This window comes from Stegastes partitus, unplaced genomic scaffold (assembly GCF_000690725.1).
Source record: "Stegastes partitus isolate 25-593 unplaced genomic scaffold, Stegastes_partitus-1.0.2 Scaffold817, whole genome shotgun sequence".
NCBI lineage: Eukaryota > Metazoa > Chordata > Actinopteri > Pomacentridae > Stegastes > Stegastes partitus.
The window spans coordinates 255,482-267,925 of NW_007578548.1; the positions used below are offsets into that span (position 1 = coordinate 255,482).

At 38.7% G+C, this 12,444-nt stretch overlaps 1 protein-coding gene across 1 annotated transcript; it reads left to right on the forward strand.

Moving 5' to 3' along the window:
* Positions 1–5,447: 5,447 nt before the first annotated feature.
* On the forward strand, positions 5,448–11,734 carry LOC103365186 (interleukin-18 receptor 1-like). The gene is made up of 10 exons (XM_008292552.1): positions 5,448–5,538; positions 8,327–8,564; positions 8,876–9,035; positions 9,136–9,271; positions 9,361–9,423; positions 9,513–9,636; positions 9,757–9,896; positions 10,076–10,219; positions 10,965–11,117; positions 11,207–11,734. The coding sequence occupies exons 1-10, from the start codon at positions 5,499–5,501 to the stop codon at positions 11,560–11,562; spliced, it is 1,554 nt and encodes a 517-aa protein (XP_008290774.1). The 5' UTR covers positions 5,448–5,498; the 3' UTR covers positions 11,563–11,734.
* Positions 11,735–12,444: the final 710 nt, after the last annotated feature.

The window sequence follows — 12,444 nt, forward strand, 5'->3', positions numbered from 1 at the left end:
GCGAAAAGGAAACATCAGGACGACTCACATGATCACAAAAAGAAAAAGCAGAACAGGTGAACCTAAAATCAGCCATATCAGATAACTGCAAAAGAAATAACCACATCATGGACTGGGACAACGCAAAGATCATCGCATCAGAGAACAACAAATTCAAACGCTGGATCAAGGAGGCCATAGAAATCAGGAGGCAAGCAAAAGACACCATGAACCGTGATGAGGGGGCATTCATGCTGTCCCACACATGGGACGCTCTCCTGCAGAGACCACCGGGTAGCAGGTGACGTGGCCTGTCGGGCAAATCTGACAGATTGCCAGGTGGGTCACGCCTCCTCCAGGAAACCACCAGCTGATAAAGACATGTCACCACAGACATCAGAAGACTGACATGACAGTCGAAACATGTCAAAAGGTAAAAACAGCTCCTACTTAAATATACTCATTGTCTGATTAAAAAAAAAAAAAAAAGAAAACCGTTTACCTGTTACTAACAGTTCTTTCCTGAGAACAAATGCTGTGTAGCAGGTATTAATTTATGAATAAGCCACATGAATCTTGAAAAAAATGTGGGTCTGCCAGTCATTCATTGCCTCCAGCCACAACTTCTAGAAGCATCTCTACATTATTAAGCTGTGGTTTCCCCTGTGGTTACTGAGATTAATGTGTATGTTGTTAAATTCACAGATAAAGCGCTGGTTGCAGTTTAACTTTATACGTTTGCTTTACATCCTTGTATTTCTAGTAATTGGTAGGTTGCCGCTGCAGGCTGCCGCTGACCTCTAGAGTGCCTGACCTGTTAATTAGTAGTGATATTGTTTATTTATTGTGGCATTTGTGCTAGTTTACGTATTTTCTGTTGTGAAAAATAAGCTTATTTTAAATGCAGTTTTGGTTATTCACTGCGATCACACTCCCACTGCATCGGCCTGCTGATTTGTGTGCTGCCACCTGCAGCAACAATGCGTAGGTTTGAATTAGAAATGATGTCAGAGACCCTGGTTTTAATAAACCATCCAGTAATGGTATTTTGACCCACACTGACTGTTGGCTCCTTTTTTGAAGTTCAGTCATGTTTATATCAAAGGCATACTATTCTAACTTTCCTCAGTGTATGAGTCAGTCTGAAACCAATTTTCTGTTTCATCAGTGCAGTTATCTTCCACTTCCACTTTCTTTATCTTTTATATTGTCTTTAATATCCTTTTTTTTTTTTTTTTTTTTGGTTAAAGCTCATAGTTGCATTGATTGTCTGTTTTCTATCTGCTGTCCAGCTTTCTCTCATCTTTACCCTCTCCCCATCCAGTCTAGGCTGCTGCCCATTGTGAGCCTGGTTCTGTTGGAAGTGTCCTCCTTTTCTTTTCACAGTTGCCAGCACTTCATTCAGAAACAGTTATTTGGGTTTGTTTGGTTTCTCTTCTCTTTTGTAACTTGTCTCTTTCACAATTCAATTCAATTCAATTCAATTCAATTTTATTTGTATAGCGCATATTTACAACAAGTCATCTCATCGCGCTTCACAAAGGCAGAGACAGAAACACCCAACAATCCAAAACATTTGGATTCCCTATAAGCTTCAGCAGTCCGCAAGCAGTCAGCAACAGTGGGAAGGAACCGAAAACCCCCGCAGGGGAAAAAAAACCTCCGACAGAACCAGGCTCAGGGAGGGACGGCCATCTGCCTCGACCGGTTGGGTGGATGTAGGATGAATTATAAAGTTTAGTTTACAGTTAAACAAGTTATTAGAAGTTATGAATATGTGTAATGCTCTGAGATGACTGAACTGATGCGACAGTCATGAGCAAAAGTTTACATTGCACTTAAAGGACATGTATGTCATGGCAGTCTTGAGTTTCCAATGACTCCTACAACTCTTAGTTTTCTATGACAGAATGATTGAAACACATGTCTTTGTCCCCCCCAAAAAGTAACACACTAACGCTTTTGGGCGCTAGCCATAAGCTATTCACTAGCGTCTGGTTGTATTTTTGACCAGTCCTCCTCACAGTATTGATGTTGTTCAACTAAATTTGGCTTTCTGACACAAATGTGTTTTTTCAGCAGAGTCCACAGGTCCTTAATGGGGTATAAGGGAGAACTTTGGGAAGGCCAGTCTAAAACTAAAAACTAATTAATTCTAACTTGACTTGCGCTTTCTTTACCATTTTTAATGTGAGTTTGGGCCATTGCCTCATTCTAACACCAAACTGCATCAAAGACCAAACCTTCTGACTGATGATTTAAGGGTTTTTGTGAAGAATGTGGAGGTACTCTGTGGAGCCTCAGAGCACAATACTGCCACCGCCATGCTTGATGCTAGGTTTGGTGTTCTTTGGGTTGAAGGTGTTGTGTATAAATATATTATACAATGTGTGAAGTACAATGTGTGAAGTATAGTCCTTAAGGCTTAAAAGATAAAGGAAGTTACATTTATGCACATAATCACGAAACTTCTTCTTTCTGTGAGGTGTTTGGGTTTTTTCCTTATATGGTTTTACAGGACAAGCAGCTGACGGAGTCAGATGAGATACAATTACTCGAGTGTGATGGAAATGGGCTGTAACCACAATAATAATTATACATCATGTGATTTAAAAGTATAAAGACGGGTCAGAGGAAAAGGGAAGTGGTCTTACTCTGTCTGATGCCAGGGAGAGTTTAACCCAGAGCTCTGTAATGCAATATTCAGCATGTGATTAAATTGATTAATTGAGACCGAGCTGAATCTTGTCTCATCTTTACAAACGAACACACGGAGAAAAGACAGTCTTCTCCCAACAAAGGCCTCACCTTCTCTCCTCCAAACATATTTCTGGTCATTGTGGCCAAATAGCTCAATTTTGGTTTCAGTTGCTGTGTGTGTATTTTCAACCCATTAGATTTCATCACGTTTCCAGAAGACCTGTAATAAATCTATAAAACGGTGAAAATGCATGATTGTTTTTTTATTTTTAGGTTTTTTTTGTGACAAAGATCTTTGTACATTGTCAAGTGGAGTCAAGGTTTGAGATCCCAGAAGCAGCCACTAACAAAGAACACTGGCCTGGCGTCAGCAAAAGAAAAGATTCTAAGATAAGAAATGCTGTAATCTGGTGATTGTTTAAATGTGAAATGGTTTTTTTTAACATTGCAATAAATTAAAGGTGATTTCGTGTAACCATTGAATTAAAGCTGCACAGTTAAAGATGAGAGAAGGGGTGAAAATGTCAAGAGATCAAGAAAGGTTAGTGTCCCTAAAACAGCTCAGGTCTACACATGTCACATGTGGCCACTGTCTGCAGGAAGGTTTCAGAATGAACCCATTGCTAAAGCAGTTAATGGTTCCTCTTTTTACCAGCATGTATCCTGTGATTGCCAGACTGTGCTCTGTGCTATTACCAAATATGTGAATCAGATCCTAGAAGTATCACATATATGGGCTAAAGGTGAAGTGCCAATTAGAAATGTGTGTGTGTAATCAAGTGTATGTGCTAAGGATAAAAACTGTGTGGTAGCAGTAAACGTGTGGAAGGGGGAGAGTTGAATACAGTATAAAAAGGCCTGACAATGACACTTCAGACAGAGTTCATGGAGATTGCTCCTGGAGACTGCTCGCGATGGAGATCGTGGAGTTCACGGGACATCGCTGGAGCTGAACACTCCACCGATTGAAGAAGTCCTGATGGGTCTGCAAATTCTATTCAAGAGGAGCAGCAGAACCTCTGTCTGTGTTCTGCATGAAGAAGTATTCTCCTCCTTCCCCAAATGGATGCAAAAGAACTGCAGATCTGATGGGAGTAGGGACTTCTCATGTCCCCCTGAGACAGGAGGGTTTTGCCCGGGGTTCAGGACTCTGTACTGGGTTGCTGCATCACTAGAAGAGGACTCCTCCAGGCTCAGGTCTGAGCAGGGCTGAGTTAACCAGCTATGGCCAGGCTGTTCGGCTCTCCCCCTCTCCCCTAATTACTTATTAGGTTACTATTTTAGAAAAGCTCAGTTCTATAATTTTATCTCAAATCAATTGGTTTAATCATATTTTGGAATATTTTGAATGAATAATTATGAGCTGTTGCTGTGCCCCTGCTAAAGTTTTGTAATAAATATCTGATTATGCATTTAAAGTTTATTTGGTTTGAAATTTCATTAAGTCATTCACAGTATCTGATGGTAGTGGAAAGTTAGTCAATTGTGTGCACAAGATCTTTATAGTGGTTCTTAATGGTTATTCTAAGTCACAAGTAAAATAGTATTCTTAAACAGATCCCTGCTGTGAGTTGTGCCAAACCTCAAAATTTTAACCTAGCAACTTACCAAGTGCTCGATCCATTAAGAGGAAAGCTGCCACTAACAGGTGTGTCTGGGAGAGTGATTTGACTCCTGAGGGTACTTAGTTGGGTCAACTATTAGAGGAAGAGTAGAGTAGATGTCTGGATTAAGGCAGTTAGAAGCTAGGCGAGTTTCCCTAACACCAGCTTAAACAGTTTTACAGAATCCTAGTAGGTCAAGGGCCTGTGGGCAGGTAGAACCTAACCCTAGAAACGGAGAGCTGGGCCAGTAGCCCTGTACGGGGTTATATCGGCGCGGATCAATAACATCACTGATTCCATCGTATTTTTTTAAGATGGCGGCGCGCAGTCGTGCAGCAGTCTGACAACTCACCAACACGTTCTGTGCAATACGGACACTGAACCACACTAGTCTATAGTCTGCACTATTTATCTTATATATTTATGATTTATATTATACCATGCTGTTTATAATTATTATATACTATTTTATATCTTATACACATACTTACATACATATTATATGTTATATATTATTATATATTATTTATTTCAATATTTATATTCCTCATTTTTCCACAGTGTTCTCTATATTATTCTACCGTCTGGTAGAAGAAATTGAATATACGTCCTGCTGGCTCTTTTGGTAAATATATTTATATATTCTTATTCGTCTTTTATACTAGTATTTTGCACCACTGGCGTTGTCTTTTAATTTCGTTGTACTTTGTGTATGATGACAATAAAAGCATTCTGTTCTATTCTATAGACAATTAAGAGTTGCAGGAGTCACTGGAAACTCAAGGCTGCCATAATATACATGGTCTTTACAAGTGTATGATAGAATTTTCTTCAGGACTGTATATACATAAAACTAAATTGAATGTGTAAGTCTCCGTCCCAGCTCTCCTCCAGCCAGATACCTGCTCTGCTTAAGCCTCTGTTCCTGCTGACAAGAGTATTTCAAAATGTCCATTTTGACTGTTTATTCCATTCTTCATAAAAGGAAACCACCACTTCATGGAAGTATTGACAATAATTGTAGGGAAACCGAGAAAAACGAACAGAAAAGGAGAACAGAAGATGTTTTTTGTTGCAGGGGGGAGTTGCACAGAAAGTGTGACGCTCTTCCTGAAGTTTCGTTTTTTTCTCAGCATGTGGTTTCTGCTGTGACGAGATCACTGTTACATTTGGAGACTGTTGGACCAGTGTGCTGAATGTGTGCTGAAGTTTATCATGGCGATCTTCCAGCTTCTCTTCTTCACGCTTACAGCGGGTAAGAAAAATAACTCTTGGTGATTTTTAACCGTGAGAATTACACGTTGCTTTCGGTATGATTGGATTCTGTCCTTTTCAACACACACACACACACACAAATGACGAAAAAGAAAAAGATTCATGCAAACTGGACACACAGACATAATTAAACGCATAATCATGTGTTGCATGTAATAAATCAGTGCGCATTATCAGCCAGGCACTACGTAGCCTACTTAAAGTCATCCTAGTCAAAAATTCTCATTATGCAGATTGAAAAACGATTATAAATGATTAGTTTTTAATTCTTCATGCATTGCTGTGTGCATCACTTTTATTGTAAAGCTGGTAAATCTAGAGCTACTTGTCCTTAGTTTACTGCTGGCACTCCTAATTCCAAATACATTCTTATCCTAATCTAAAATACTTTTTATTCAGTAAGTAAGTTAAGTTACCAAAGAAACACGGTGATTAAAAAGATGCAATCAATATTTGCCTCAGAATAAGAACAGTAAACCGACATACACGTATTTTGAATTGTACCTGCACACTTGGTACTTCTGTATAAAAATAACTTTCTGCTTTAATATTTCTAGGTTGCCCTGACTTTAACTGCAGCATAAATGTCAGATGACACATAAAGAAATATTTATTATTTTATGGTTTTTGAAAGTACTCGTTGTGATGCGATTGGCCGAGGACTGATCATAATTGGAGAGATTCTAATGTTATTGTCACTGATATTTAAGTTGATGACATAAAATTGTAAAATTACCAGGGTCTACAGTAGCTAAGAACACGTGGGTATATTCTCTATAATTCAACAAAGGGGGGGGAGGGATTCAGAAATGATTTACCATTTGCAGTCTTCATCACGCATATTTTTTCTTTCAAATGATAAGGGTCAAGCATTCTAAAAGAATCAATTTCCATTTGTAGAAGGATTTTTTATATGTGGACATTATGTACAGTTTTGGCCTGTTTATTTAAACATATAAATTAATATTTTTTGTTATCTGTAATTTAACAAAATATTGAGTGGGGAAAAAAAGCAGTAAATGTAAGAAAAAAAAAAGACTTTGATGCACTTAGTGTTTCCCCAGACTGTAAATATTGCACAATCAAACATATATTCTAAACATTTTAAATGCTCTTGCACACCTTGTATTTCCTGTAACATGCTGAGGAGTTCCAACTTTGACAAACTTGAGTCTTTTTCCTTGACAGTGACTGAGAACTAAGAGGCATGAATAGATCAGGATGTGATTAACACGTGAGATCTCATAACAGTTGCAGCTGTCAATCTCATGCTTTTACAAATGTAAGAGTAAGAGGTACACTATTATCAACTTTAATGGTATCCCATATAGCCAGTAAGCTTGTTTTCACCCACTTGTGCAGTCATTGTTTGGGACTTATTTCGGCATGATTCAACATTATTCTATTTAATGCTGAATAACTTCCTTCATAAACATCATTTGCCATAAAGAAAATGCATTATGATAATGCACAGTGACTTGGTGTTTTATTCACACATCTTCTCATGATACAATCCAATTCAAATAATCTCTTCCTGATTCAAAATGGATTCACTGTAACAGTCTTTCTCTAAAATGTGCAGATTTATGATGTTTCCACCTCTCCCTTTCCCACCACTCCACAATCCCTGTAGCGTCAGCACACCAGCTTCCCTACAACGATGCTCAAACACTGTAAGACTATCATGACAAGTTGCGATATAGGAGTAAATCATACGTTGAGATTAAAGATATGTAAAGCCCCAATTTGCAAATTGACAGCATTTGTTCCACAGGTTTATTTTACATACAAATCCCTGGAAGTCTGAATTTTTTGAGACAGCTATCAGTACACTGCAGCCTCAAGGCAGAAATGTTCAGCCATGATGCCGACTGCTCATTTCACTGGTGATTTGTCTTCCAATATATATAGAAACACAGTTTAGACAGGTAAAGGTAAAAAACAGATAAGAACTATTGTTATTTGCTTGTTTTACAGTGCGTCTACTAAAATGTTTGTTCTAACTATTCCTGGTTCTCACCTTTGTGATTGGGAAACCTGAAGTTATGTAAATACACATGGTGCAGGGGTAATGAAACTGAATTACTTGGCAGCCAAAAAATGTTAACTAATACACATTTGGATCACAATTTTTTTATTTATTTATTTATTTTTTAATTACCAGCAGTATTAATGTGAATAGTTGCAGTCAAGGTTTATGATGGATTATATACGTGTAGAATTTAGGGTTGTCTAGAAAAACTTAGGGAAAAAAATGCATTTTGTTACAATTCCTTACGAGTTAAATATGAATATGAAAGCTCAATGTACAACTGAGTTGGGTGAAACCACAGGAGTTGACTGATAACTGCCTTCTGGTTTTACTCATATTAAACCATGTCATTCATATTTTTAACCTCACAGGGGTCAGGAGTCATCACCCATAATGTGAACAGTTCACTAAAGATTAATAGCTAATCTTATAGCCTCTTCTCTATTTTTAAAAGTAGGACAAAACCAAACTTTGCATCACTCGGATCTCCATAACAACACAAGAAAAAAGCATTTTGATTTTAATCTCCAGTGCTACTGATGTGCCGATTTACAGCAAAATGAAACGACTAAGTTTTGTGCAAACTTCCTGAACACTGGGCAGGATGCTGATGTTCCACTGGTACTGGTTTTAACCAGTCACCTTTCTGTGTGATTCAACACATTAATGACATTGTTAACATTAACAATCTAGCATTTTACAGAGTGACACACTTAATTGCTACACTCTTTTTCAGGTGTGTGTCCCGTGACATCCAAGGAGATCCGAGTCAAGGCAGGTGAGATTGTGGCTCTGTACTGTGAAGGTGGGGATGGCAAAACGCTCTGGAAAAGCAACAGCAGCCAGGGCATGTATCTGTACAACAAGATGTCAGCAACGGAGCAAAGGCAGATCGGTGTGGTGGTTCATGAGAACATACTTGTGATCCTCAATGCATCTATAAACCATCAGGGGAATTACGAGTGCTCTTCCGGGTAAGGTCCAAACATTTCCCTGTTTCTGATGCTCTGTAGACCTCAATTTCTGTCAACGTGCAGGACAACCAGTACATGAATGTGAGAGATGATTCTGCAGATGCACAGTGAAAACACTCTTTTCCAGTGCAGCTCCTGAATTTGGAGCTTATGAAAATATAGGAAATTATCTAAAGTAACAATGTCATGAATTCTGGAAGGATTTTTTACTTGCTTAAGCTGAGGTGATGCTGCCAAACGATGCCAGATCCCTCTGCGTGTAGCATGAATACACTGGCTAAGAAAAAACGTTTTCTTTATTACCGTGACAGGAATACCAGCAGCCAGCACTGGATCAATCTGACAGTGTACACTCAGTCCAAAGACATGTATTCTAGGAAATGTTTCACAGAAGAGTTCTGCAAGCTGTATTGTCCTGATATATATATCCCTGCTGACAAATTTACCAGTAAAGGCACCACATGGAACAAGGTATTGTAAGTTACAAACAAAACATAGCATTTTGTGCATTTGAATGTGTAATATGTGAGTAATGTGAGTTTATGTGCAAACATTCTTCACATGTTTTCAGGAGGCGCCAGAAAATGGCGAGTTCTCAAGTGTGGAAGAGAAACACAGCGGTGTCTACACCTGCACCAAGTCTTACCTGTACCATGGTCAAACATATAATGTGACCTTTAGAGTGAACCTTTCTGTCCTACCACACAGTAAGAAAAGCACTTCTTAAGTATATTTACCGTATTGGAGGTTCACATGCACAAACGATGAAGAAAGTGTGTTCTCTCTTTATGTACAGAAAAAAGGAAGACTGCAGAGATCCAAAAACCACGCAATAATGAGGAATTTCAGGTAGAACTGGGTGAGTTTGCAGTAAGCAGCCTGGATACACAGAGATTTACTATCTGTGTGCAATATCACTTTAAATTCTTGTGAAAACTCTTTTTCTAGGCTCTCCAAAGGTGATTAATTGTGAAGCTTTCACGCATTCGGACACTGTTTCACTGTTCTGGTTCAGTGGAGAAACATTTTTCGATAAAAAAGAAAGTTCACCAGTTTACTACAATACGACGTGGTAAGCATAAGACTCACATGTATCCACTGTAACAACTACGTTTGTAAGTGGAGTTTCTTTACATGGACACAGACATTCAGCAAACAGTTTGTCTCCATCATTATTTCTCATTCTTCCCAGGAACAATACAGAAAAAAAGATGACAGCATCTCTGGTCTTCACAAAAGTGTTGGAAGAGCATCTGTCAAAAAATTATACCTGTAAACTGGAAAATGACATTCAGACCCCAAAGTTTGTCACCATCACGCTGACCCGAAAAGGTAACTTGGCCGTACTTCTTAAGTGATTTTCATTCTTACCTAAAGTGTTTTTGAATTAACAAATTAACTGTTATAATATTTTTTTCAATCAGATAATCAACAGATGTTTCACGTTTGGGTCTGTGATCTGTCCGTTTGTTTGTCAATTGCTATCTAATCATTTGTTCTATTATTTCCAGCTCGCCCTTCGTACATTTCCCTGGCTGTATGCATTGTTTTCTTTGTAGTGGTGTCAGTTGTGACGGTAGTAATCTACGTGAAGTTTAAAGTTGACATCAGTCTTTTCCTAAGAGACACTCTTGGCTGCCATAGTAGCACCTCAGGTAAGAGTCATATTTTTATGCCATCACGGTAGCTAGGCACGTCTGGAAAGAGTTTTATTACAGCTGGCACAAGAAAGAGATTATGAGTATTTGGTGGTCAAAATACGGGTTTGGCTGTGAAGCAAGAAGTCGTACACTAATTATGACAAAATTTCACACAAATGTCTCAGGAGAAAATGAAATGATGACATTTAATATTCAAAAGGTCAAAGGTCTCTTCACTGTGACATCATGATGGCCAGAAAAGTCATGACACTTTTTTTGTGACCATATTTCACATGTGATCTCAAACTAAATTTGTGACACTGGTCTTTAGGTCCTACTTTCATTGCCTTGCAGTGATTGTGTAGATCTTCTATGCTGCTGGGTTAAAAATGTATGTGAAGCATCTGTGTTTTAGAATTTGCAGTAACATCCATATTGGAAGCATGGTTTACTCTCATGGCAACAACTTTGGGTTCTATGGGAAACAGCTTTATTGGCAAAGCCTGTAAGCACATATGAGGAATTGGAGTCACTTTGTTTCTGTCATTGTACCTACATACTTCATTATATAAGAAATGAGTTTGGACTGACATTCATGTAAATTGTAACCTGATTGGCCGATGGAGGCATACAACTGCAAGGCAGCAATTCTGTTGACTCTTTCTTTTTACCTCATAATGTATGTTAAAGAGGGAAGAACTTATTGGTACTTTTCAAATGACTGCAGACAATGTGACAGAGTTTGTTGTTGTTTGCTTAGATGGAAAAAGCTATGATGCCTTTCTGATGTGTTACAAAAGTGACACAGATGAAGGATTAAATGCTCAAGACAGAAAAACGCTGGAGAGTGTTTTGGAGGAAAGATTTGGCTACAGTCTCTGTCTTTATGATCGTGACATCTTACCAGGAAATGGTAAGTCATTGATAAATCCTCTGAGGAACATCTTCCAAAATAAATATTAGAAAAATGTAATGTTGAATCTGAACTCTGGTTTCTTTCAGCTGTAGCACAAGCAGTGTTGGACTGCATAGAGCAGAGCCGGACAGTGGTGTTGGTTCCTACATCTCCAGATCCTGGTCTGGGATCTGGCCTGCTGAGTGTCATCCATGAAGCCCTCGTGGAGAAACAGACTCGCTTGGTTTTTATCAACACTGAGACACCTGAAATGTCAAATTCAGGTTCATTACAAGATGCTCTACAGCTTCTTAGCGAGGCTGGAAACCATGTCACCTGGAAAGGCATGAGCTCCATGCTGCCCTCCTCCTCCTTCTGGAAGCAACTTCGCTATTACCTTCCTGCCCCACAGCATGCACCAAAAATGCAGCTTTTACCACAGACAGTCCAGGATGTTAACTAAACGTAGAAAAGTCTGAATCATTATCTCATATCATACCTGTTGTTAGTATATGATTTTTAAAATCAATGCTACATATACAGTATGTTAAAACTACATTTTAGGCACTGACATTTGCTGACACACTGACCATCAACAGCTTATATTCTGCATCTATAATAAAGAATTAATACTGGTTTGAATCATTTTTAACATTTAGCCACACCTAGAGACAAACAACCAAGCACACTCACATTCACACCTATGGACAATTTATAATCACCAATTAACCTCAACATGTTTTTGGACTGTGTGGGAGGAAGCCGGAGAACCCGGAGAGAACCCACGCTGCACGGGGAGAACATGCAAACTCCACACAGAAAGATTCCGGTGCCCCCACCGGGACGCAAACCGGCAACCTTCTTGCTGCGAGGCAACAGTGCTACCAACTGCGCCACCTTGCAGCCCAGAAAGGAAAGTAGGGAAAAGACCCTATAGGGAAAGGGTCTAAGCGGGATTTGAACTCATGACCTCCATATTGGGACTGTAGCCCTACACATAGGATGCCAGCTCAACCAGGTGAGCTATAGCAGCGGCCCCACCTGCAATATATTAATGAATTTACTGTACAACTGTTTTAGTTTTATAGTTCAGCTAGGTATCTGCACTTTTCTCATTCATAGCATATTTTTGTTTCATCCTGGTTCTTCATTCTCACCTTCCATTTGTGTACCCAAATGACACTGGGATGCCTTAGGGCGAAACATGTGTAAATTGTGCTTCAAAACAAATTGGATTTTATATTTGTGTCCATATTTCAGTAATAAAATCTAATTTTAAAAAAAAATGTCTGACAAGAATATTAATGCATTTTGTGATAAATGTATTTTCACTACAATAACACAT

Excerpts from the sequence above, each read along its gene's own strand:
- LOC103365186 (XM_008292552.1), top strand. The coding sequence starts at position 5,499 with ATGGCGATCTTCCAGCTTCTCTTCTTCACGCTTACAGCGG. Across the intron at positions 9,036-9,135 it reads AAGGCACCACATGGAACAAG|GAGGCGCCAGAAAATGGCGA; the intron begins GTATTGTAAGTT and ends ACATGTTTTCAG. Across the intron at positions 11,118-11,206 it reads TGACATCTTACCAGGAAATG|CTGTAGCACAAGCAGTGTTG; the intron begins GTAAGTCATTGA and ends GGTTTCTTTCAG.